A 26,218-nucleotide genomic window follows, 5' to 3' on the forward strand; every position below is an offset into this window, starting at 1 on the left:
GGGAACGGCAGTCCCTAGCATTGCCAGATAAACCCAGATAAGTTTGAATTTGAGACAAATGACGCTCTTGTTGGGGGTAGGGGGGTCGGGGCTGGGGGAACCCAGAGCTAGATTTGGGAAGACAGCTTGGAGCCTCTCTGCCTGGCCACCCACCATCGACGGACCTTCATCCCCATTAGTCCTGCGAGGATGGCAGGGGCAGAGTGAGGTGGCTCGAGGCTTCGATGCTTCCCCTCTTCTGTCTGGGTTTGACTCCCCGCTCCTTTTGGAGCAAGCTTATGGAGGTTGTCCGGCAGAGGCGTGACTTCCCCCTCCCCCAGGAGGAATGTCAGGCCCAAGGTTTACGTTTAGCAACGTGCCTTTGTTCCAAGGAGAGCCCTGACATTCATCAGCTTCTCCAAGGACTCCGAACGGCGGGGGGAGGGACGTTCCCATCCAGGGTCTGGAGGTTACACACCTTGTTGGGGGTGGGGCTGAAGCCACAGGAAGACAGCCCTGTGCCCCATCCCTTCCCCCTCAGGTGCCACTTCCACGATCGATATCGGGGTCTATAGCAGGTGGGCCCTGAATGCCACAGCTCAGGACGTGGAGGCTCAGGGGGACTGTGGTGGCCTGCGGTGGCCTTGGGGGCTGGGCCGGGGCCCCAGCGAGCTGCCCCCAGTGCAGCCTCTGTGCTTCTCCCCAGGTGGCCCATCCTGCCAGAGGAATGTGGGCTGAACCTCACCTGCCTCAGCGGCCCCTGTGAGGGGGGGCCCCCGGGGGCCAACTGCAGCTGCCAGGAGGGCTTTGCTGGCCAGAGGTGGGCCTGGGTACTGGGGGCCGGGCAGGGAGGGGCCCCGGGTCCCCTCCAGTCAGGGCCGGCAGGATGGGGCGTGGATCCTTGCTCACCTTCTCAACCCTCAGTGACCACTGGGCCAGATGGCCCGCCTCTGTCACTTGAGTTCTTTTCTCCTGGGGTTCCCGAGGCCATCCTGTGTTATGCCGTCCCCTGGGGAAGTAGTGGCCTGGTGGTGGTTCTCAGGGCCTCACCCTCAGCCCACTGTGTCAGGACTGCCCAGGGAGACTGTGAGAGTGCAGGTTCTGGGCCCACTGAGGAGAGAAGGCGCCCGCATCCCTGGGGAGCTGCCCTCACACAGGCTCCCTGGCACTTCTGACCAGGCGGGTCATGCTCTGTCGTGAATGCTGGGGCCAAGGGGGGTGGTTGTGGCGGTCACAGTGGGCCTCTGTCACCCAGCAGGGTCCTGCCAGGCGGGGACCGCATGGCGACAGTGGATGGACACCTGCGTATTGGGGGAGGGAGCTTGAGAAGCCGAAGCAGATCGGAGGCCGCACGGGAGGGAACAGCTTTCAGAGCCTCGCCGTCTCTGCTTCCCAGGTGTCAGCTCCCCTGTGAGGCCAACCCCTGCTTGAATGGCGGCACCTGCCGGGCGGCTGGAGGGCTATACGAATGTATCTGCAGTGCGAGGTTCTCGGGCCAGTTCTGCGAAGTGGTGGTGAGTGATGCCACTGGGGCTTGGCGAGAGCCCTGTTTTGGACTTTAGTGAGATGATTTGGCGGGGGAGAGGGGGCACCTACCCGGTCGTGCTGCTGTTCCTGAACCAGGCCTGTGGTGGGGCGGGGAGTAGTAGGGAAGGAGACTCAGGGAGAGCCTGGGAGGCCCCACCATCCCTCTGGGGACTGGCAGCGAAACAGTTGGGCTCTGGCAAGTCCTCTCTGGGACCAGGATTCAGGACCCACGGGATCTTGGAATTCTGGGATTTCGGTTGGTGGATACAAGAGCCTGTAATCTCCAGTGGTCTGTGTGCCAGGATTCTAGAGTAGGAGGATTTGGAGAGCCCAGGATTCTGAGCCAGAGCAGCCAGGGAGGCTCAGCTGAGGAGGGGCCCAGTAGGTGGGGGCCAGCAGGTAGCTTGAGCGGGAACCTCCCCCCAAACCCCCTTCCCACCAAGGGGCGGAACCAGCGCCACAGGCCCAGTGAGCAGTGAGCCCACAGTGGGTGCTGCTGGGAGAGATGTGGGCAGGGAAGCCTGGAGAGGAGCCTTGATCTCCACAGGCTGCTGGCAGCCCCCGTCATAAACCCGCAAATCCCCTCTGCTTCTGGGGAATGTTTCCTTTCAAGTTGAACTTTTACAGCCTCTGGCTCCCCTACCTACCCTCCTCGCAGGGCCAAGGGAGGAAATGGCTTTACAGCTCTCCCAGAAGTACCCAGGGTGGAGGCTGGGGATGGCCCATTCCGGGCTGGTATGAATGTCTCTCTCCAGCCCTGGGTACCTTTCCTCATTCAGGGCTGGGTACCGGCACTTGGGACCCCGGTCCCAGTGGGCTGAGAGGCTTCACAGGACAGAGGGAGGGCGGGTGAATCTGAGACCCTTGGGCTCTGGAATCTAGGAATTCTGTGATATGGGGGCTTCGCAGTTCCAGGCCTATAGAATCTTTGACGGGGGCATCCTGGTTCTGTGACGGGAGATGGAGAGGTTTCCTGGGCTCCCTGAAGCCTGGTCTCAGTCTCCCTAGCCGGGCAGACCCTGACGGATGCTGTGCTCACCCTCGCTAGGCGGGCCTGCCTCTGCTCCTGCCCTGCATGGGCCACCTGGCCGGGGAGCCTCTCCTACTCCTGCCTGAGAGGCCTCCCACTTGGGATAAGCATGGTCTCCACAGACACTAAAAAACCAGACCACCCTTTGGGATGGGGAGGGATCGAGTCCCCAGCGCCGCAGACTGGATGAGTTTACTGCAGGGACAGGAAGTCGAGTGGGGAGGCTGGGTGGCAGGGCCCACTTTGGCCAGGAAAGGAAGGGCCTGCAGCTGGAATTCAAGGCTGAAGGATGGTGGTGTGGGCATGGCATGGACCCTGGGGGCAGACGGAGTTGACTGCCGTCCTGGCTTGCTAGTCACGTGTCTGGGGAATCTGGGCAAAGCCTCTGTTTTCTCCTTTACTGCTTACCCAGTGCTACCAGGCAGGCTCTGCTCTGGGCACTTGGAATTCAGTGGTAAACAAAATAAAGCAAAGTTTCCTGTCCTCCCAGGAGTGAGGGAGTATCCCCATCCCCTTCATTAGACCATTGTGAAGTTTAGGTACCCCCCCCTCACGGGCACGGAGCCCGCGTCCCCAGCCCTCATTACTGCATCTCTTGCAGAAGGGCCTACCGCTGCCCCTGCCTTTCCCACTGCTGGAGGTGGCCGTGCCCGCGGCCTGTGCCTGCCTCCTCCTCCTCCTCCTGGGCCTTCTCTCAGGGATCCTGGCAGCCAGGAAGCGCCGCCAGTCAGAGGGCACCTACAGCCCCAGCCAGCAGGAGGTGGCCGGAGCCCGGCTGGAGATGGACAGTGTCCTCAAGGTGCCGCCAGAGGAGAGACTCATCTAGGCCTGCCGGCTGCCGGCTCCAGCACCGACGAGGTCCCACGTGATTTCTACCTGAGGACCCCAGGAGGCCGCGACCGGTGGCTGGCCTCTTCCCGCAGCCACAGGGCCCAGGATCCCTGCTGGCTGCCCCCGCCTCTGCCCCGCTGCGGACAGGAGAGGGGAGCACTCAGGGAAGCAGACCGGGGCCTGGCAATGCCGTGGACTTGGCCCCTGGGCCTGCCGGCTCTTGCCTCGGCAAGCACGCAGCTGAGCCGGGGAGAAGCGCACGCGGGCACACACAGTGTGTTCAGGAGTGTGTGTGAGCGCGTCCCCGGGGGCTGCTGACCTGCAAAGACCAGTGTGTGGTGTTCTGCGTGGGGCTCGGGGGCATGTCCGTGCCTCTGCTGTGTGTGCATGTGACAGGGTTGTGGGTGCAGGCAGTCCCCCCAGGGGGGGGGTTGGGCTGGGGGGCAGGGGCAGTACCTGTCCTCCAGGTGGCCGGGCTGGGGCTAGCCCCAGGACCGAGGCCCCCGAGCTCTGGCATCTTCTCCAGCTCTGGAGGCTGCCGGGAAACTGGGGGGGGGGCACGTGCCATGAGCACATGGCCCCCGGCTCCCAGAACAAATGCCCCTGCAGACAGAGGTGTCTGCCCTGTGCCAGAGACAGGACGCTTGGGAACATGCCGCGCCCAGGGCAGAGCTGCGGGAGCAGAGCACCTTGCCGGGGGACGCAGCCTCTCCCCACCTCCCAGGGCTCTTGTGGGGGCATCAGCGTGGGGAGAGAGCTCTGGGCCTTAACTGCTGCTGGGCTCTCTGGGTCGCCCTTGTAGGTTTCGGAAGGATTGTCAGCCTGGAGCTGAGAGAAAGTGGGGGAGGGGACTTTCCTGGGGGTGGCAAGAAGGCCAGAGGATGAAGGAGCAAATCTTCTGCCCCGCTCCCCGCCCACCCCACCCCCCAGCCTGCTGCTGACCACCTCCTTCCCCAGCACCTGCACTCCCATCACAGCTGCCTGGGGAGGCCACTCCTTCACCTACAGACGGGTCACCTCTCTAAATGGCTGTGTTATGTGTCGGGGTGGAGGGTAAGATTCAGGACTCGCAGGAAGCCCTCAGAGTTGTTTGCTGAACTCAGCAAATGTTGGCACTGCCCCTTTGTGTCGGGGCTGGTCCTGCAGACACACACAGATGCCGAGGAGGAATTTGCTTTGCTTCCAGTCCCTTCCCTGGCAATGCCAACACACCAATCCCAGAGGGGCACCTCCCCACCCCCCCACCACCCGAGTGCCTGGCCTCCTCCTAGTTTCATGAAGTCCCTTTGTCCCGGATCTGAAGACATGCCCTTCTGTCCTTCCCATTTCCCAGGCCAGTGCCTCCTGTGCCAAGGCCAGGAGACCCCTTTCCACTTTGAGCTTGGTGGTTGACTTTACCCAGCTCCCCTCAGGGTCTCACCAGCTTCCAGAGGCACAGGCGTCAAATCTGAAGTAGAACCATGTGATAACGGAGCAGGTGGGTGGCCGAGACCGAGGGGTTCAGCCAAGGCTGGGACAGGACTAGGGTAAGGGGCTTTCTTCGTACCTTTCCCCCAACTTTCTCCATCATGACTCCTGGGAAAGTGGGGGAGGGGACATCTGGTACCAGTGACTTAACCATAGCTGGTACCTTGGTTATTTCATTAAATCAGGGATTTGGCAAACCTGTATTCTTGCAGACTCTTCTAAGACACATGAAACCCCAATAAATAAAAGCAGTGCCACTTTTTTGGGAGGAGCCCTACGTTGTCCTCTCTTGCTCCTAAGGGCTCTGGCACCTGTCCTTTTCCAGGGCAGCCAGGGGAGGGGGGGCATGACCAGATGATGGGCAACCGGGTGTGTTTACCGCCACCTCTGGGTGCTTGGTCCAGCTCTCCCAACACGAACACCCAACAGAGCTGCTGGTTCTGAAGCTCTGCCCTTGCTAGTGAGAGATCTATGGCGCTGAATTTCCTGCTGTTCTCTTGAACTGTTCCCTGGAGTCTGGGTGCACTCAACACCTGGCTGCACGGACTGGCCAAGCCTGTGCATGCCTGCGACCAGCTTCCGCCTCCCCTACCCCCCTTGGGACAGGGAAGGGCCTGGGCTCAGAGGCTCAAAAGGAAGGAGCTGGGGTGTGGGCTGGGGGGTCAAATCCTTCCCTGACTGCTCCGAGCCCTCCCCTTCCCCCAGAGCTTCCTCAGGACACAGGGATACCGACCTTCTCCCCAAGATGATTTTATTTAACGCACACACAACATTCATCCTTGGGTGCAAATTCAGTCCAGCAAGTGAAGAGATAACAATGCTCCTGGGAGTTGGAGGGCTCGCCACCAGCCCCAGCCCAGCCGGGGAGACAGACCATGGCGGGGGCTCTGCTTCCCCAGGGCCCCACCCGTACCTCTCATCTCATACCCTGCCTACGGGGGTGGGGAGGGGAGGCTGCCCTTTCCCGACAGGGCTTAGGGGTCTGCCCAGGATGGGTGGGTGGATCTGGAACCTGTATGGAAACCCGAGAGGCCTGGGGGTGCCCATGTGCCCAGACATCACGTGGCTCCCCCCTCCCCTCCAGCAGCCAGAGAGCACTCCGAAGATTGCGAGCCACTTGCCCAAGGGGCCGTGACAGACTTGGGAAGGGGCGCTGTGCTGGGTCAGCAGCTCTTCACACCCCACATCAGAGAACCTCAGGGCCCACCCTCCAGGCCTCACAGACCCACACAGGTCCCTCAGACAGGGACAAAGCTCCCTGGGGTTCGAGGGGCCTCCGGTAGCCCCCTTCCCCTGTCAGACACCTCTGAGACTGTGTGTCTGACCACTCACAAATAGGAAATGAGAAATCAGGTCAAAATGCTCACAATTTCCTGCATGTCTCAGAGGGTTGTTTTCTTAAATGGGCCATATTTTAACTTGGTTTATTGAAACTAGTCAATTTTAAGATTCATCAAATCAATAAAGTAAAAAGGAAAAGATAGATAAAAGAAACAATAACAAAACATTTCAATTGAGCTTTGGTGACGTTGGCCTCAGGAATTTCTATGCTACGTGGGTGGGGGAGGGGGTGGCTACTGGCCCTTCTCCCGTCTCCAAGCTGCGAGAAGCCAAGTTTGTCCACTCCGCCAAGACCTGGAGAAGGGCTCAGTGCCCCTGCCCGCTCCTGACCCAGGGAGCCTGGGCAGCTGGGCCTCCTGTATCAGCCTGTGGCATTTAGCTTGTCTTTCCAGTTGGAAATCTGGGTGCCTGCTTCTCAGCTCTGCCCTTGCAAGTCCCAGGCAACAAGAGGCCGAGCCCCATCTGAGTAACACTGGAGACCTGGAGAAACCCGGCAACCAGAGGGAGAGCACAGGACGCTGGCCTGACTCCTCCTAGTGCACTCGATTTACCTGTTGCAGTTGTTCTTTTACAAATCAAGAGTTGCTGGTGCTCCCAGCCCCCACACAGGGCTGACTGGGGCTGTGTTTGCCTATCAGAGGGTTCCCAAGGACCTCCCAGCCCCAAATCCCTACCAAGCCAGAAACAACTGAAGGTTGAGGACTGGGGTGAAGCCTGACGAAAGAAAGAACTAGTGTGTGTATTGCTAGAGAGGGTTTGGAAATGCCCTGCCAAGTAGGTTCTCCTTACTCCGAACTCCACACATGGGTCCGGTGCGGACGCACTCACGCCAAGGCTACCACGGATGCCTGTGCTGGTCCCGGTAGGGTGCGCAGGGCCACCTTGCAGTTGGGCCAAGAGAACAGGGCTAGGGAGGAGAGGCCTTGTGGAGCCTCGGGGCTCCTGGTGGGAGGTTTCCAGGGGGAAGGCAGATAGGGCTGGGTCTGGGGCAATCATTTGCCCAGCTGACCTCTTTAGTGCAAAACCTAATGAGGGGTGCAGGTGAGGGGTGGTGGCAGGGTGCCCAGGGGCTGGGACCATTCCCAGGCCAGAACTGGCACCATTCTCTAGCGGCCAGACCTCAGAGATGGGTGGTGTGTAGGGGAGGAGGGGCAGCAGAGAGGGGTCCCATCCCTACCCACCAGCAGAACCTGGGCAGAAACAGCAGCAGGGGAAGCAGGGCTGGCTAGCCTGGGAGCACAGTGGCTGGAGGCGCAGCGCTGGGCCCCGCTCACCCTTGCTCTCAGTGCCTGGCTCACTCAAAGGTCTCCCACTGCTTCCTGAGCTGCTCTACTGAGCCTGGGGCCGGGGCCGGGGCCGGGCTCACATCTTGCTTGGTTTTCCGTAACAAATCCTCAAAGGGGTCTCTGGCCTCTCGCGGAGCAGAGGGCTGCAGCGCGGGCTCCAGGCCCTGTGGAGGTCTGGGAGGAAGGAGTGGGGGGTCTCCGGGCCTCAGGGCCAGCCCCTGCTTGGCCTCAGCAGCCCTGGCGCTTGAGCGGGCCAGGGGCAACGTTCGGATCCTTGAAGGGGCGACCATTGGGGGGCCCAGGGGCTGCAAGGGACTGGTGTGGGCCCCCATGGGCATCTGGCCAAAGAGATTAGGCATGGAGAGGGCAGACAGGTTGGGCTGAGATCTGTGTGGGACACAGAAGCCGGAATTGGACAGCAGGAGGCTGGGGGCAAAAGCTGGCCCCAGGGAAGCAGGAGGGGCCCCAAAAGGCCCGGCTGGTGTGGAGACCAGGGGCATGGCAGGCAGTGCTGCGGGAACAGACGAGATGAAGGGATTGAGTGATGGTTGTGGAAAAGGGGTGGGGGTCCCTGCTGGGGGGAAGCTGAACTGGGGAGGGAATGAAGCGGCTACATTTGGGGCTGAAGGGCCCGGCGGAAGAGTGCTGCCTGACCAGGCTGTGTTAAGTGGGTCCAGGAGGGCCAGTAGGGCATCACTGCCTGTGCTTGTGGCCCCGGGGGCCAGGCTGAGCGGCTGGAGCAGTTCGGTGGGTCCTTGGGGGGCAGCACTGGGGAGGAGCCCAGGGAACGGGGCTGGGCTTGGGGGAGCTCGCCTTTCCCGCTCGGCCTGGAGCCGCTCTGAGGAGAAGTCCCCGAGGGCGGCAGCACTGGCAGCCTGAAGTTTGGCCAGGCGGGCGGTGGGGGGCGGAGGCACGATGCCCAGCTCTGGGGTCTTCCTGCCCTGGGGCCGGGGAATGGTGATGCTCCCTGGAGTGGGGGTGGGCGCCTCCTCCTTGTCACTGGGGTTCAGGATGCTGTCCTGGGTTGGCAGCATGCGGGGCTGAGCCAAGGAGTTTCCAGGCAGGGCTGAGGGCTTCTCGGGGGAGGCGGCCGGGGGCTTGCTGGGGATGGCCATGTCGTCCTGGCCCAGGCTCCAGAGCTTGTTGTAAGGGTGGGTGAGCTTCAAGGCCACCGGCATCCCGCGGCTCCTCTCACTCCTGATCAGGTCCAGCCTCTGTGAGAGAGAACGAGGGAGGCAGTGACCAGAGACTGATCCGCACAGACTGGAAGGCAGCAAGTCCCCGGCCCCAGGCCCCTCCCGTTGCTGGATCCCAGGCGCGTGGCTGATTGGTTCCCTGGGACTCAGGGCAGCTGGGGGCTGGGCTCAGGTCACCGGCAGAGAGCCTGGGTCTGTCCAGACGCCAAGCCCAGGCTCTCCTCACTGTTTTCCTCACTTTCCAGACTCCATGCCGGGTTTTTTTCTCACTGTGCAGAGGGATTCCAGAAAAAGCCCTTGTCCTTTTACGTCGGTGTTGCCAAGAAGTTTTAGGAAAATGCCTCCATTTATTGACCATCTACTGGCCGGGACTTTTTCACTCTTCAAAGCACGTGGGCACTTTTAATCACCTGTAAGTTCAAGGACGAGTGAGGCATGGGTTCCCCTGGCAGGGAAACAGGAGTGGGCTCCTGTCCGGCTCTGCCACTCACAAGCGACGCGACCTTGGCGTCAGCAGCAGGGAACGCTAACTCCCGGCGGGAGGGCGCACACGAATCACATGAATCACGGCGCCCACGGGAGCTTTGGGAATTCCACAGACCCCACGAATCCGTCAGCAGCCTCTACTTGCAAGTGGGGAAACAGGCACAGAGAAGGAATGTGACAGATTGCAAGTCGCAACGGATCAGTGGTCCCATGCAAATAATCCAGAACCCAGGAATTTTGATGCCGAGGCTGTCCAAGGAGACTTGGTGGGGCTGGGGTCCTGGGGGGGGGCCCGGAGCAGCAGCACGCCTCTGTCTGACGCGTGCACGGAAGTGAGGGGCCGATTTCCGCCAGGTGTAGCGTTCCTAAGCAATCACTGGCGCTGCCTGCCCCGTGGGTTTGTAGGCAGAACGACCCCGAGCATCGGCTGAGGACCCTGGGAAAGCTGCTGTTTCTCCCCCGGTCTCCTTCCCTGTCACATGGGGGTACCTGCCTCATGTGGACAGTAGCAGCCCTGGCAGGTACCCGCCCCTGCTGGCATCATACCTGATAGTCGAAGGTTCCCGGTTGCTCCCTCAGGTCTTTGGGGGTCCGAAGGTCCTCCAGGCTCTTGGCCTGGCCCAGTGGCTGCAGTGGGACCTCCATGTCCAGGTTGCTGAAGACGTCTTCCAGAAGGTCGATGCTGGCAGCCCGGTCAGGCGGAGCGGGGGCAGGGCCCGTGGGCTCCCGCACTCGCTGTTCTGGACTCTCTGCCTCATCGCCTGCGCTGTCTGACTCCTTAAGTGTTTGGTACGGCTGAGGCCTGGGGTGGGGAGGGGCAGAGCAGGCTGATTCTCCCACCCGGAGCCTCCACAGGACGCGCAAGCAGCCCCCACCCCCGGAACTTCCAGGCCTTGAGGAGTATGCCCACGAGCCTTGGGGACAGGACAGTGTCCTGGGGTCCCTGTGAGCGCTGGAGTCTGGGCAGTGGCACTCTGCCAGACCTGAGGCTGAATGTGGGTTCTACTGCTCACTGTGGGACAAATTTGCACTGGGGGATCCACTTAGTTCCCCTGAAAACCACAGGACACACCATATAACTGGCTAGTGGGCTTGCAGGCCATCCAACAAGGCATGAGGAACAGGACACGACTGAAAAGGGAGGAGGCAGCTCATTCTGGAGCCCGGCGTCTGCACTCCCACCATCCTGTGGCTCATAGGTAACTGAGCTGGGGAAAGTCTCGCCAGGGCAACTGCCCCGGGTGGCTCAGGACCCTCAGGGGGAACTGTGAGGGTCTCAGCCTGTGCTGACCTGTTCTAGCTCTGGTCTTACCATCTCTTGCTATGGGACCTTGGGAAAGTCTCTTAACCTCTCTGAACCTCAGCCTCTCCCCCATTCCAGAGTGCACCTCCCTTGCAAGCGGGGGTGGTAATTATGTGACCCGACTAACAGAAGCTGTCAACAGCATTCTGTACCTTTGACCCAGGCATGGGTGACAAAAGGTTTCTCTTACTCTCCTTTCTCACAAGCCTGAGCCCCAGGGCACCACTGGGTACGTGGAGAATGGTGCCTGGATCAACCCTGACTCTAGTAAAGGTTGGGGTTGGCTCAGCCCGCGTCCCAGCAGAAACTGACCATGCCTCTGCTAAAGTGGGGGAAGGGCGCCCCCTGCTGGTCCCAAAGGCCCACGTGCAGGAACCAGGACAGGGAACACCCAACAGAGGGGAGGGCACAGCGAACAGACCAGACCTTGGCAAGGACTCCATCAGCCTTCATTATCTCCCTCAAGTTCAGAAAGGCTAAGTAACTCACCCTATGCCACACAGCAAAAGGTAGCCATGGACACCAAGTATGAGAGACTTCAAAAGTCCCCACTTCCTCTGAGCCATCTGACCAAGGAATTAAAGACCTTTTAACCAAGTATGAACACAATGAAGGGGATAAAGAAAAGTCAGTGTGCTCCTTACACTTAAGGAAGGAAATGTTTTCTTTAAAAAGAAACCATTTTATTTTGACTTAAGATGGGTGGGGTTATTTTTTTTTGTTTTTTGGTGTTTTTTTTTTTTCCTGTGTAATTTGTTTTTATTTGACTCTAGTATAGTTAATATATGGGCCACTTCCTTTTTAATCACATACACACAAAAGCCTATACTTTTCATAGGGCCTGGCTAAGGGAGTGAGCGTTATTCACTATTTAAATAATTAAGGCCTCAATGAATTAAAAAGAGTGAGGAGACCCCCTGGACTCTGATGGGGAGTCCTTGGATGTCACCCGGGCAGAGCATTTTTACCCGCAAGGTGATTTTGAGTTGACACATGGATGAACATTTCTTATTCCAATGATTCTATCTTTATTTTAACTAATAGTAGAAATGATAATTGATATATTAGGCCAATAATATCGAGATATTATTGCTTAGGACAAAGTTAACTTATTGAAGTTTTAACAGAAAAATTTTAAAGGAAGATTCAATATACAGAGAAGGTGGCATGTGAACTCGGGCAGCATTGACTTAGGCCACCGCTTTCTAAGTGAGGAGATCAGGAGAGGGCTGACGCCTGGGCTCTTAGGTGAGCTGGTGGCAGAAAGGTCCAGAACCCTCCTACCCCTGGGGGGCAATGGCAGGAGCAGAGCTGGGGGGGGGTTATCAGGTGCCCTGAGGAACCCAGAGGCCCAGGCCAAGGGAGGGGAACTGGGAGGGGGTTGGAGGGGAAGAAGCCCCTCTTCTAGGAGATGGTGGTTGTGGGCCCCGTGGGTGTTCAGCAAAGGGCAGTGCTCTTCCCTCAAAGGCTCCCACCAGAGACACTTCAGCTTTGTTAAAAACCATGGACAAAAGCGGTCCCTTCGCTCAATCCCAGCCCCGAAAAACTTGTGGGTGGAGGGGCGAGAACTGGTGAAGGAAGGGAAACTGATAAAGCTTAACACTGGGGGGTTGCTGGGTTGTGGGTGAACCTTCTTTTTAATTAGTACGAGGCTCAGGCTCTAAACAATAATAAAAATTACCTTACGGTCAGGCAGATAAGGAAAACACCTGGATCTGTCAGCAATAATAGACACATTCCGTATCAATACTTTTTTTTTTAAAAGCTTAAAATCTGACCCTCCATCTCCATAGTTTTTGGAGATGTGTTGAAATAAGAAGAGGACTCGGGCATCAACAACCCCTTCCTTTAACAGTCAAGTGCATTCTCCTGGGTAAGGGACAGGGACGCACACTCCCATCTCACACCTGTAGGCCCTGCCACTCCTGTCCGCTTACTCCTCACCACAGAGCCTGTGGGGCCTGGCAGAATGAACGTCCTGGGCACTCACCCCAAGAGCTGGCATGGGGGCACCTGAAGGCAGCAGCTCCAGACAGCCCTCCCCACGCACAAGGGCAAGCGGCACCGGCCCCCCTCCCCCACGCGGCCCAGGAGAGTCACCAAGCTGAGCTCAGAGAAGTGGAAGAAGGAAGGAGAGACCATTCAAAGGGGGCGGAGAAGAAAAAGCTTTCGGTGAAGCCAGAGCTCGGGCCCTCTTCCCGCTGGCATTCATCGTCAGAGGAGTCTTCGGACAGGAAGACCGCATAGTGTCGCAAGGGCTTTACTAGGCTGGGGCAGAGGAAGACAAGAGAGAAGAGGCAGTTAGGAGGCACCCTCGGAACTCCACGTGATGGGGTGGGAGGGGGGCCTCTGGACTCAGTGCCTGGCCCTGGCCTCCCTCGGCCACTCTGAGGTACAGGCTCCCTGGAAAAGGCCAGAGGGCCTGCGAGGCCTGACGGGCGCCGAGGTGAGGCAGCCGGTCCCAAACAGGAAAGAAACCGAGAGTGCCATAGGTGTCGAGAGCCTTAAACGTGTGATCCAGTCACCTATGACCTCCTACCTTCCACTTCCCTTTAGATAACCCTAAACACAGCAAAGAATGATGCACGAAGATGTTCATCACTGCTATGTTTATAATATAAAAACATGGCACATCCTACATTTCCAGCACTAGGAGGCTGGTGAATGACAGTTCACTTGACTGAAGTAGCCACCCATTAACTCTAACGTTTATAAAAGGTAAAAATCTCAACACCAGGGGCGCCTGGGTGGCACAGCGGTTGGGCATCTGTCTTCGACTAGGGGCGTGATCCCAGCGTTGTGGGATCGAGCCCCACATCAGGCTCCTCCGCTAGGAGCCTGCTTCTTCCTCTNTCTTCGACTAGGGGCGTGATCCCAGCGTTGTGGGATCGAGCCCCACATCAGGCTCCTCCGCTAGGAGCCTGCTTCTTCCTCTCCCACTCCCCCTGCTTGTGTTCTCTCTCGCTGGCTGTCTCTATCTCTCTGTTGAATAAATAAATAAAATCTTAAAAAAAAAAAAAATCTCAACACCAGGATGCAGAACTGTAATTATACTATATTCTCTCTCCCCTACTTCTGGGAAAAAGCAGAGAAAAAAGACTGGAAAGGGCTGTACGTACACGTCGACAAAAGCTAGCGGGCTTGGGGGTGACTTCCCCCCACTCTGCCCCTTCTTATTTTTCTGTGTCTTCTACACTTTCCACAATGTGCATATTGACTTCAATAATCAGGAAAACATAAAAATAGAAAGTTAAAGAAGAAAGTGAGCCACGTGGAGGGGCTCCGGCTAGAAGGCCCTCTTCTGATTAGCGGCTGCTCTCTGGAGTCTCTCTCACACGCCTCTTCAGAGAGTCTTTTTCATCTGTGATGTGGAAATTAAATATTCATTGTTATAAAAAATACATCTCCCTTGTCAGCCACCTGTGAGCTCTACCTCCATAAACACAAACACCTCGCAGCCCCGAGAAAGTCCGCGCGGCCGCCATGAATTATACACCGGCCAGGGCCCCTGAGCGGCGCAGGCCTGGGAGAGGGGCGCCAGACCGGCAAGCTCGGGTCTCATCTGGCCCCCCACTGTTTGGGCCCACACACCGGGCGGGGCAGGCCCCAAGGATCCCCAGGGGGCAGTGGTGAAGTTCGTGAGAGGATGGGGCAGGAAGTGTAGGGGTGCCCAAGTGGGGGGCAGTCTCCTCTCCCACCACCCCCAGGCAGAGCGGGCTCCTTTCTCCGCTTTCCGATGCGATTCCATCCAGGTTTCATGTCATGAAAGGCCACCATGTCTGAAAGAGTGAATGGGAACCACACTGGAAGGTGGTGAGGGACCAGGAGAGTGGGCTGTGCTGTCATCTGCCATCACGGGTGCTAAGCCAGTTGTCGCCAGGAATATGCTAGTCTTTTATAAGTAGAACTAGGGCTGGCTCCCAGTGCTGCGGAGCTCCCTGGCACGTGCTGGCCTAGACCCTTTGTTCCTGTGCCATCCCTGGAAGGTAGGCAGGCTGAGCTTTGTCCTCATAATACTGAAGTGGAGACCAAGGCTCAGAGAGGGAAGCCACTTGGCCAGGGTCGCACACAGGCACAGGGAGGAGGCAGGTCACTGGGCTCCTCTCCTTGCCCAGGCCACCTACCTCGATGGTAGGGCCTGGGCTCTTCCTGGACCACAGAGAGCATTAGCTTAGATGGAGTGGTCTCCTCTGGACTCAGGAGAGAGGGCAGGAAGACATGACTCACAGAACAGGGCCGCCCAGCTCCTGCCACACCCCCTGGGACAGAAAACGCGGCGCAGCCGAAGGGCCCCTCTGCACAGTCACTGCAACCCTGCTGGGAATCACAGACCCAACCTTGTCACTCTCCCTGCACATCCACGGCTCTGAACGGCGATGTCGACGGAGTTGGCTGTGTGGTGAGTACCCCTTAAGTGTTAGGAACAATAATGTTCAGACATTTATAGAACGATTTACTCAACTGTTTAAAAGTTAGGGGGATGCACTCACTTCGAGCACTGGACGCGGCTCTCCTGGGGAGGTAAGGAGGGGTGGAGGAGTGGACAGGTACCCTGGCCTCAGACTCCCCTCTGGGGAGCTTGTGGAACATGCTGGGTGCGCAGAGGTGAGGGCTGCGGAGAGGCAGTGCCAGGTCCAAGCTCCATGCAGGGTAGACACCGTGCTGTACGCCGAGCCCTGTCCACCTGCGTAGCCTCCTCCTGCCCTCCCCGACACACCCTACAGACCTCCCGTCGTCTCCGCCTCAGGCACTGACTGCTCTCGGGTCTGAAGACTGGCTCACTTGGCGCTCTAGAAAGCCTTCCTAGAATTCCCGGTGGGAGTGCTCCCCCTAGAGGGAGTCCGCTTCCCTTTGGGCTGTGTGTCCTAGCACTTCATCCGTATCATTTACCTCCTGCAGCTCTGAGTGCAGCTCCTCGAGGGCAGGGGCCTGGCTCATCCTTCTCTCTTTTTTTTTTTTTTTAAAGATTTTATTTATTTATTTATTCGACAGAGATAGAGACAGCCAGCAAGAGGGAACACAAGCAGGGGGAGTGGGAGAGTAAGAAGCAGGCTCATAGCAGAAGAGCCCGATGTGGGGCTCGATCCCAGAACGCCGGGATCACGCCCTGAGCCGAAGGCAGACGCTTAACCGCTGTGCCACCCAGGTGCCCCTCATCCTTCTCTTTATCCCCACCTGTGGCACAACATTAGTGCAATGGGGGTTTGCAGTCACGGGAAGGGAAGCCAGTGTGCGGGGGGANCTTCTCTTTATCCCCCCACCTGTGGCACAACATTAGTGCAATGGGGGTTTGCAGTCACGGGAAGGGAAGCCAGTGTGCGGGGGGACGGGGCAAGCCCCACCCGTCGCACCCATCTTTCTGGAGCCCCGGCACACCACCCGTCCCTTCCGTCAGCTTCTGGCTGCAGTATGAAAGTGTCCTCCGAGGTGCTGAGACCGTAGAACGGGACCACATCTGGGGGTGAGGGTGTTAGGTGTAGAGGAACAGGCAGGAGTCTCGGGGAAAACGTTTGAAGTAACATCCGCTGTGCCAAGGGCTTCACACAGGTGACTTCCACCCCTCCCAAAAGCCCAGCTGAAGGCTTCCCTGCACGGACTTCACAGAGAATGAGACTGTCATTAGTCCATCCATCCGTCCATCCATCCACACTCCCGACCAAGAGGTGCTTGTTGTGAGCAGACCAGTGCTGGCCGAGCCCCGGGAATCACCGTGAGGGAGAGAGATGTGACCATATGCCCTGGCCAGGAAGCGACAACCAGGGATTCCAGGCCAGGGCCCTCGCTTTCCTGTCAGCCGGGCTGGTGGTAGACGTGCATGAGGGGGACGCGCACCCCTGCTGGCATCAAACTGCACGAAGCTCTTTGGTGTCCCTTGAATCCATCTTGAACGCCCTTCCGACACCCCTGCAGGCAGCATGCTCTTCTCCTCTGGCTTTGACGAGGAAGCAGAGATCACAACTCGGTACAGCAGCTGAACGCCACGAAACCTGCCGGGAACGTCTGGACTCACGCAAGAGCAAAGAGCCTTTGTGCTGGACTGGACCTTGGCTTCCTCAAACCAGGCTGCTGTAGTCCGCAGCCCTGTCAAATCCAGTGCCTGCCCACGCTGGTGTGACGGCGCAGCGGGCCTGGGGGGCGAGAGGGGGAAGAGGGAACCTCACCTAAGAGCTCACAAACCACTCTCTCTCTCGGGTCAGCTCTCCTGGCCAGGCCAGGCGGGTTGGGCGGTGGCTTCAACAAGAGGCCTGGGGTCTCTTGAGAATGACGGTGAACCTTGCCAGGTGGTCTGGTCAGCTCAGCGGTTTTTCAGGCATTGGGTCACATGGATGACGATGATGACACCAGCAGTACTTACAAGTGTTCGGCTAAGTGCGGCCTGTACCGTTTCTCATTAATTCCTTATCCCGTCCTCCCTTTGCAGATAGAGAAGCCAAGGCTCAGAGAGGGGTAGTCAGTTGCCCAGTGTCACACAGAGGGCATCGGCAGGGCCACGAACCTGGATCTGCCTGACTTGAAACCACTTTGTGGTCCTGCCTCTTCAGTTCCGTGGATTCGAAACAATGAAATAAGGGGTAAGGGTGTTCCCCCTTCTACTTTTAATAAAAAGTGAGATTTCAAAATAAACTTATTTAAATTCAGCTGCTCATGTCCTCCTATGAAACATACAGTCAGATATTTGTCAGAGATAAAGGATGAATCGTTGAAAATGTCCAGGTTTAAATTTTTTATTAGCTTAAGGCAGAATATAAGGGAAAAAAAAAGTGTACCTCTTCCCTCATTAAGCCAATTCAGCTACTACCCTGCAGTCTGCCACCCGCCACTCGCCTGGATTTTCTTACACACAAAGGGCTGTCTGTGAAAAGGCAGGTCGTGGTGAACCTGGCTACCCAGCGAGGGCTGCCAGAGTCTTGGCGAGAAAGAAAGGCTCACTGTCCATCACCATTCAGACCCCATCGTCTCCCACAGCTGCTCCTGCCTCTGCCCACCTCATCTCGGCTCGGAGTTCCCATGCAGATGACTTCCCGAACCCTTTCTAATGTTTGGTTTAACGTGTCGCCGGTTAGCGCGCGCATGTGACAGTGGTGACAGGCGCGGCTGTTCCTTTTTAAATACCATGTCAGAGGCACGGCGTCAGGAAGCAGGGACGTGCTCTGTGGCTCTCCGCCGTGCCGGGATCGCATGGGCTTATTTTTTAATGAGGAAGATCTGCGTCTCGAGAGTTTTTTTCATGTGTCACATCGCGTGGACAAATCAGCAGCACGTCACGCTGGCCCAAAATGAAATGCTGACAAATGTAGATATTTCAAATTTAATTGACATTTAAATGTATTTGAGATAAAGAAGGGAAAAAATCAGCAAGGACTTGGTCTCCGGAGGTAACGAGGGGAGCTGGTGATCATTTTTAAAGGATCATTTCACTCCAGCACAAAGGATCTTTACTTGGTAAATGTCTTGGCTGCTCTGGCATCCTTCAAAGATGAGGCTCCCGTTGGGCTGATGAGTGGAGACAGGCCCCGGGACAAGGCCAGTCCTGCCTGCCCAGTGGACGCCAGTCCGTCCAGCTTTCCAACCATCCCCCACTTCCCAGCCAGATGACCTCGGGAAAGTCATTTTATACCTCCCTGCACCTCAATTTCTTAGCTCTAAAATGGGGCTTCTACAGCCCTCTTGACAGTGTTATCACAAAGTTGAGTGAAATTATTCAGAAAGGGCTTTGCCTAATGCCCAGCACACAGTACATATTCAATTACTACCCACACACCACGTTCACCTGCCAACACATAGACTCTGGGCATTTTCATCCTGTGCAGGATCTTCCCTAGGTGTTCAAGGATGAATATAAGGTGGTTCCTGCCTTCAAAGCCCTTCCCGGTCAAGGTTAGTGGTCCCCAGCTGGGCCTATCCTAGCACATCAGGACCACTGAGAGAACCCGTCCGGGGATCTGGCTACACCATCTCTCCATCACCGTAACAGGGCCAGGACTCCAGACCATGCCTGAGCATGTACCAGGTGAAAACAATAGAACAGGGCTCTGAAGCAAGTCAGGCCGGTCTCTGGGGGAAACCAGCCGCAAGACCCACAGGGGGAAACTGGAGCTGCGCTGGGGCTATCCTCTGTGTGACCCGGGCTAATGGCTAAGATCATTCTCAGGGAGGAAGAGGAGACAGACACGGAACCTGCTGGACACTGGATCTTTCCACTCTGTTGTATGTGAGTCTCTAAAACAATAAGAGAGAATCACTGCTGTCATGAGTCATGGTGACCAGCGAGAGTGTTCTTCCTGTCAGGGGACCTGCTCTTATGGGGATGGGTGGGTGTGACATCAGTTTCATCTCACCCCATGGGGACTTGCTCTGCCAGAGGGCAGTGGTGGGGGTATACCTGGCTCAGGGGCTCTTGGATGAGGCTCCACTTGGGAGGTGAGGTAGGAGCTGGGCTTTCAATCATGAATATGGAGGAGGCTGCAGGATGGCCTGGAGGTGTCCCGGGAAGGAGTGGGCACAAGGGGCTTGAGGTCAGGGTGGGAGTTTCAAGAAAAGAGGCTGGCAGGGTTGGCAGGGACCAGGTGGTGGAGGGTCTTGAACCTGCATGAGGACTGAGGTGACATGAGAGGTTAGGGGGTGATGGGAGGGCTGGGGAGGCAGCAGGGGGCCTTCCTGGCTTGGCCCCATCTCTCTCTCTCTCTCTCTCTCTCTCAGATTGGTAATGCCCTTTGCCTTTCCGATCTTCATTAGTCCATCTGTTTGATTATTTATCAACCTGTAGGTTCATTCATTCATTCCTTTCAAAAAATCACTAGTGTCAGTTTCACATGTTCACACCCATGCCCCAGACACCCTGAGAAGTCCTTCCCAGGCCACTGGGGGGACACTCTCCTAGGTAGAGAGGCCCAAACACAGGACAGGGGCTTCACTCCACTGTGCCACTCTTCAGGCTCACTGGTAGAGGGAAGATGGAGGATAGGGACACCTGGGGACACTGTCCATGCTTTTTCTATCCGGAAGAGAAATTGTGTAGATTGAGAAGAACTGTCCCTCTCCCCGAAGATGGCCTTTGCCTGCCACGAGCCCGAGTCTTCTGCGGGGACCATGGGAGCAGTGGTGGAGGGCAGGGTGTCTGGTGAGAATGCAGTGGACGTGGGTGTGGGTGCACATTCTGGATCCAAGGCAGGTCATTCCACCTGCTAGAGCCTTGGTTCCTTCATGGCTGAACAGGCTAACACGCCTGCACCGTGAAGACTTTTGGGGCGTTGGGGAGGTGAACCAAGGTGACATGTGAAGTGCCGGGCCTGAAACAGGCATGAGAAATGGTGGCATGAGGCCTGGAAGAGGGAGGGACTCAGGTGAGGTGGCCAAGCTTTCAGGGGAGGCTGAAACCAGCAAGCCTGGAGGGTGGGGCACCTTCTCTCAGGGCATGCTGAAGGCTTGGTGTCTCAGCTGGCACTAATGCCTTCTGTTGTGACTGCTCCTGGGAGAGATCCTTCCCTTCGAGCGTCAGGCAAAAGTGGCTGGGGACAGGGAGACGTGGGTTTTCCTGGGCTGCTGCACATCCCTGGGGACTCCTTGGCAGTTCCTGCTTTTACAGTCTGGGTTCAGACTCCACGTCTGGCTCCTGGCGTGGCTTTGTCTCCAGGGCCCAGAACCCACTGTTGGAGAGGGGATGGGGGCCCGAGTTGGGTCAGGGGCCTCTCACATTGCTAATTGCGTCTGGGACCTTCTGCTCTGGTGTTTGGACTCCTGGCTGCTCAGGGAGTGGGTCCTGGCAGGCTGCCAGTGAGTAGTACCTAGACAGCTGTCCCCACCCCTGGGGCCCAGGGCCAGTTGGCATCTTGGAGACTTGCTCCTGGGGCTGATGGCAGTTTCTGGCTCTTAGATGGCCCCGGGCAGGAGAGGTGCTGGCAGCCTCATGGTCCCATCCCAATCCCACCTGGCACGTAGTAGGTGCTCTTCACACATTTATGGTTAACACTCATCCCTTCCCCATCTCCAGAGTGCTGGGCTATAAGCTTCGGGCTGCCTTCGCTGATTCCCTTGTTCTTTCATTCAGTAAACATCCCTGAGCAGAGGTCTGGGCTGGGCTCTTGTCCAGGAGTTGAAGAGTCGAAGCTGAAGGGCAAATGGTCACCCTGCCTTGGAGGAGCTCCCAGGCTCCCAGGGTCTGTGTGTGTGTGTGTGTGTGTGTGTGTGTGTGTGTGTGTGTATGCGTGTGCATGATGTAAAGAGACTACTACAATATGGAAGGTCAGCACTGTATCAGGGGAAGTCAGGGGACTGTGGGCATGGGGAGGGGAGGGTGCAGCTCATGGGGAGGCAACAGAGTGAGCATGAGACCGTTGACAGCAGCATTGCTGTGGGCGGGGGGAGACTAGTGCACCCTGCCACCTCAGGATGCTAGTGCGGCTCCTACGGGCAGCTTCCCAAATCGTGCTCTTCGGGACGTGAACAGGCACTGTGTTGAAAAAAAGAGGGCAGAGTCTCGCCCAGGGTCTCTGGCTGGCAGCTGACGGGCAGGAGGCTGACCCAGGTCTGTGGGGTCCCAGAGCCCTGTCCATGCACCAACCCCCCATCACGGCAGCAGTTCACCAACCACGCCCCTGGGGCAGCTCTGGGCCTGGGGAGGAGAGAGAGGAGCTCTACCCCTGTTGTGATCCATGGCCAGCACCACTGAGGCCTTGCTGAGCCCAGGTCTTGAGCAGACGGCGAGGAGCAGCACATCATCTTTTGCCCGAGCATGTGTGCAACTGGCCTGAAGAGATGCAGCTGCAGTGTCCCGAGACCTCGTCTTTGCGCAGAGCTCTCACTAAATGCTTCTGGCAGCTTCTTCTGATCTTATTTTAATCTTCTGGGGCTTTGGGTGCTGGGGTCACACGGTGCAAGTTGGATGGTGAGACTCTGCCATCCCTAAGCGGCGTGGGCCGGCAGTTTGGTGCACAGACTGTCTGTCTAGCCAAGCGCAACCCGCAGGATTTCTCCTTGGTCAGAAGGATTTCTAACGCATGTTCCTCTGGGTCCCCCAGACCCAGATTCACAGGGAGTCCAGAGTTTTGGTGGGAGTGTAAAGTGGTACAATTCTTTTAGCAAGTTGTTTAGCAACATGGAACAGAAATCTGCCTCTAGGACTGGGGGTATGGGTCAGGGACAACCTCTCAGGGTCTCAGTTACTTCTACAAAATCGAGCTCATGATACCTACTCCCCCAGATTTCTTGTGAGGATTAAATGAGACGTGTATGCAAAGTGCTTAGCAGGCCGTTCTTGGCTAATGGTAGCTGTTTATCATTCCATTCCTTAGGATGATATCAGATGAGAAAAGCTTTAAGGACAAGGGCGTTTCTTCTGGCATTTCATGTCAGCGAAAACCTGGAACAATCTACAAATCCAGTAGGAGGGGTATGGCGAGGCGGACCACGCATGCTCATGAAGCGGGACCCCGCCACAGTTGTAAGCAGCAGGGGTTGCAAGGACACGGGGCAAGTCCGGAGGACGGACTATTGCAAGGAGGGTGTGGCGCTGCAAACTATATTTAGGACGAGCCCCCGAGGGGAGGCTGCGGAAACACTAAGGACGGAGGTTCAGAATGAACTCGTCTCTTTCCCCAAACTTCCGGATTATAAGGTTCTGGGGTTATTTTTACAGACAAACAAAACTGTTTGAAAAAAGCAGATTTGGTACAAATCTGGCCAGCCAGGTGAGCAGGGAAATGGCCTGTGGGCTCCTGGTGCCTGAATCCGGACCACTCCTACTTAGTACAATGAACCTTCAAAGTACCAGCCTACAGCCAGTCAGGACTCCCGAGAGGGGGTTGTGGGGCTCACCCGCTGGAGGGAGACGGAGGTGTGCAAAGTTCAGGCTGTGCAGCTGGTCAGCCCTGGGTGCGTCTCTGAGCTCTACTGACTGCCAGCCTCTTGGCCACTAAGACTCAGAAGACAGCTCCACCCTTCAGGGCTGTTAAGGTTAAACAAGGTGGAGGCTGTCTGACCACACCAATCTACAACCCTGAGAGGGCTACTGCCCCGCCCCCTGCTGTGGGGAACAAACGACAGGCAGCCTGGGGACCAGCAGGGGACTCCCTGCCATTGGCCTCTGTCTGCATGCTGGGCATGATCCTGAAGGGTGGGCAGTACTGAGCACAGTGCTGCCTTCTAGAGTTTGCTGTCGGCTCCTTCTAAGCATCACATTCAATGGGAAATTCTCTTACACCTGGCAGGCTGAGGGGAACAGAAGCTGGGGCTGGACAGCCACACACTGCGGCTGAAATGACAATTAACAGGTGGGAGACGTGAACCTCACCATGCCCCCTGCAGCCACCACTGTCCCCATCACTCCGAGTAGCTCAGGGTCATACTTAGGTTGTCGACGAAAAGGCCGGATGGTGCAGAAGAAGGGGTGAGGGCTGTGTCAGCAGACAGCTGATCCTACCAGTTTCTAGCCCTCAGACCCTGGGCTAGTTCTATGAGAAAGTCTCCCTCTGAGCCTCAGTTTCCCTGTTAGATGGGAAAGCCACCACCTACCCTTCACAAAAACATCCTGTTGCTTGTCTTTCCTTCCCCAGGTAGAAACACTCAGGCACCAGGGGGACACTGTTTCTGTGCCAGGAAGAGGACCGAACAGCTCCAGTTCCTGACTTCCAGGAACCAGAGAAGAAGGATGGCATGTGGGACAAGTCATCTTAGGACACAGGACCCAGAACCGTCTCTCTAGGCAAAGCCAACTGACAAGGGACCCCTGTGGGTAGCAGAGTGTATCGGAGAGAATAAAATCAAGCAGCATCTGGAGTCCTGGCCCTCCCACCTTATAACCGCGTGACCCAGGAACACTGGTCACATATTTTCTGAGCCGGAGTTCCCATTTGGTGGAAGAAGAAACAAACACCAGCCGAAGAGGGCCCAGAACACAAGAGGTGCTCGACTGTACTTGCTGTCGGGTGGCCCCTGACCCACAGCCTGCGCTGCCTGACCCCTCCGAGCCCTAGCTCTCACCCTAGGGAATCCTTAGGGCATCCCATCAGCCCGTTCTGAATAATAATGCGAGTAGCTAGTACTTCTTGAGGAGAAATAGTCACTGAATATTAATTAGCTAGTGTTAGCTGAAAAACAGAGGGAATGTTTTCCCCAGAAATCTTTCTGAAGTGTTCTTCCAGTTGTCATTGGATGGCTTTAAGGGGTGAGGACACCCACCTTTAATTCGGAAAAGACATTTGACATACGAGAAATTTCGTTTCGGGAAAATGCAAGTCACAAAAGAGTCAGCACGGGGGTTCTCTTTAAAGTCCCCCTCTTAAAAATCCCAAATCGCTCACACCTGGTAGGTTTTTGAAGCTATCTGCTGAATGAATGGATACATGAATGGACAGATGGACATCATCTGGAAAGGAAGAATGGGATCTGTGGTCACAGAGCTGGCAGCCGACGCTACTGGGCCTTGATGAATTCCAGACGCTGAGCTGCTGCGGGAGGCCGTGGAGACCGTCTTATTGTTAATCAGCTCCATCTTGCTGTCCACGAAGTGAATTATTTAATGTGCTATTTGGAAGTGAGAGTGGGGGCGAGAAGTCGGGAGGACTGAACCTCTCCCTCCGCTTCAAAGATCTTGTATCTCTCTCTGCTGGCCAAACCCTCAAGTTGGTGAAGTACTGTGATATTCCCGGGAGAGACAAAGATCCGTGAGTCCAGAAAATCCAGGCCAGATTAAAGGGCCAGGCACGGAGTCCATGTGCCCCACACGGAACCACCCGCAACAAAGGCCCATTAGGATCTGGCTCCTGCCTGCCGGCTTGTCTTCTCGTGTCTCCCAGCACAATGCTGACAGATTGGTGGAGCTGGTTTCTTTCCCCCCCAGAACAATATTTTATGAGGAGTCTGTTTTATTAAAATATTTTCCGCTGGATGCTTCCTGTGTTTCAAGAACTTGGGTCTTGCCAGCTGGAGCTGATGACAGTTGAGAAAAACACATCCAAGTGCTGTTGTGACATGGCATTTGGAAATGGAGGAGCATGACGGGGGGGTGGGGGTTGGGAGGCAGCATGGGAAAAGATGCAGGAAAATACCCCAGTTGCACCATAAATATCACTGGTATTATGGGAGAACAGCACGCCCCCCCCCCTTAAAAAAATGTGAACAGAAACTCTTGGAATAATATCCCCAGATGTGCTTCTTGATCACCTGGAGGGCTGGAGCTGCTGTGAGCTCTGGCCACAGAGAAGCTCTCATTTGCTTTCGATCACTGCCAGTTTGCCAACTGACTAAACTAGCTCCCATGTTCCCACTGGTTCATTTCAACCCCAAATGTTTCCTGAATAGACATCTAAAACAAGGCATATTGCAAAAAGAAATAAAAAGTGATACGGGCACAGTTCTGCTAACACCCAGGAGGATGGGATTACTGGACACTGGCTCTTTGGCACGTACTGAAGAGGCATCCCCTATCACGGGGCTGGGAGAGCAACGGCATAAATAAACATAATTAGGAATTCCGACCTCTAATCAGTGACCCGGACACAGCATGGGAAATGCTTTTCAGTAAAATGTGGAGCGTTGCTGGTCTGGCGTGCTCTTGGGCAATGCGAGGACACTCTGGGTTTGCATTTCAATATCCCCAACCCCAAGACTCTGTATCACCGCACAGTGTCTAAAAGATTTAGCCCAGTTTTAAAGACATGGTTTTAAAGAAAAGTAACTAATTTCATCCCTCCCTAAGGAGAAATCTTTACGGTCTGAGGAACTCTGAAGCTATATGGCACTTTCTCCACAAGGGGGCAATGATAATCCATGACAGTGGCGGCCAGGGAACTATTCCTTAATACTCGGCCAGGGAACTATTCCTTAATACTCCCACCGTCCTATTGTGCAGAGAAGTTAATGCCTACACCAACTTCAGGAGTCCTCTCTTCTAAATTTTGTATAATCAAGCATCTTGATTTTTCTAGCATGCGCGCGCGTGCGCGCGCGCACACACACACACACACACACACACACACACACACACACACACACACACACAGTCTCCCATAGCAATCTGGGCAAGGTGTAAGCAGGCCTTGGTACGCTGGTTCTGTAACAACACAGTGATCTCAAGCAACACCAGACTGTAAACCAGAGAACCCTAGAAGAGCTGAAGGATATCGCAACCTGTGTTAGGACACGGCTTGACATTTCAGAATTGTTTCTTCCTTCTGGCTCCTTTCCTGGCTAGGGCCTGCCATTTCCCTTAGCTCCTTTCCCTGACAACTTTTCTGAAAGTAGAGCAGACAGGAGGAGAATTCCTCTCTTCGCCCAAGGGACTTCAGGGTCCCTGGGGCAACTGTTTTGGTTCCCTTAACAAACCCCAGACTGAGATGGTTTCGTGTACTTTTTCAAAGCATCACAGGAAGCCAGTGTGTAGCTGTTGAGTTGTCTGGGCAGAGCCCCAGGGCTGTGGGCCTTAGGGACAAAGGGCAGCACTCCAGATGGTTCTGGACTTGGGGCTGTGTGCAGCTCTAAGTCTTCTGCCACGCGGGCAGCTCCATCTCCAGGCATCGCTTGTCCACCTGCCTCGTTATTAACCTCCTCTATCCGGCATCCACCCTGATGTGACTCCGAGCCAGGCCCTGTGCTAGCTTCCGGGCAGAACACCCAGTGCCTGCCCACAGAGCCCTGGGCCTGAGGGGATGTGGAAAAGCCAAACCCTAATAAAATGATTGCCATGGCACAGGGGAGCAAAGGTACTGGTGGGGGTGGGGTGGTAGATAAGGACAGCTCTGGGTATAAATCCAAGCTCTAGAGCCATTGAGCACCC

At 56.4% G+C, this 26,218-nt stretch overlaps 2 protein-coding genes across 18 annotated transcripts in view; one reads left to right on the forward strand and one right to left on the reverse strand.

Moving 5' to 3' along the window:
* CRB2 (crumbs cell polarity complex component 2) overlaps positions 1-3,672 on the forward strand; it is a 21,924-nt gene extending 18,252 nt beyond the window's left edge. The window contains exons 11-14 of the mRNA XM_034663728.1: positions 81-246; positions 578-799; positions 1,376-1,493; positions 3,138-3,672. Coding sequence (XP_034519619.1) covers positions 81-246; positions 578-799; positions 1,376-1,493; positions 3,138-3,362 — 731 coding nt within the window. The 3' untranslated portion in view covers positions 3,363-3,672. The remainder of the gene's footprint in view (positions 1-80; positions 247-577; positions 800-1,375; positions 1,494-3,137) is intronic.
* Positions 3,673-5,568: 1,896 nt separating this feature from the next.
* DENND1A (DENN domain containing 1A) overlaps positions 5,569-26,218 on the reverse strand; it is a 490,265-nt gene continuing 469,615 nt past the window's right edge. For 5 of the 17 annotated variants that reach the window (XM_034664472.1, XM_034664473.1, XM_034664470.1 and 2 more), the window contains 3 exons: positions 12,586-12,714; positions 9,690-9,945; positions 5,569-8,675 (listed from right to left, as the gene is read on the reverse strand). In XM_034664472.1, coding sequence (XP_034520363.1) covers positions 7,470-8,675; positions 9,690-9,945; positions 12,586-12,714 — 1,591 coding nt within the window. In that variant the 3' untranslated portion in view covers positions 5,569-7,469. The other 12 variants (XM_034664475.1, XM_034664474.1, XM_034664477.1 and 9 more) reach the window with 8 other exon arrangements.

This window comes from Ailuropoda melanoleuca, chromosome 7 (genome assembly GCF_002007445.2).
Source record: "Ailuropoda melanoleuca isolate Jingjing chromosome 7, ASM200744v2, whole genome shotgun sequence".
Taxonomy (NCBI): Eukaryota; Metazoa; Chordata; class Mammalia; order Carnivora; family Ursidae; genus Ailuropoda; species Ailuropoda melanoleuca.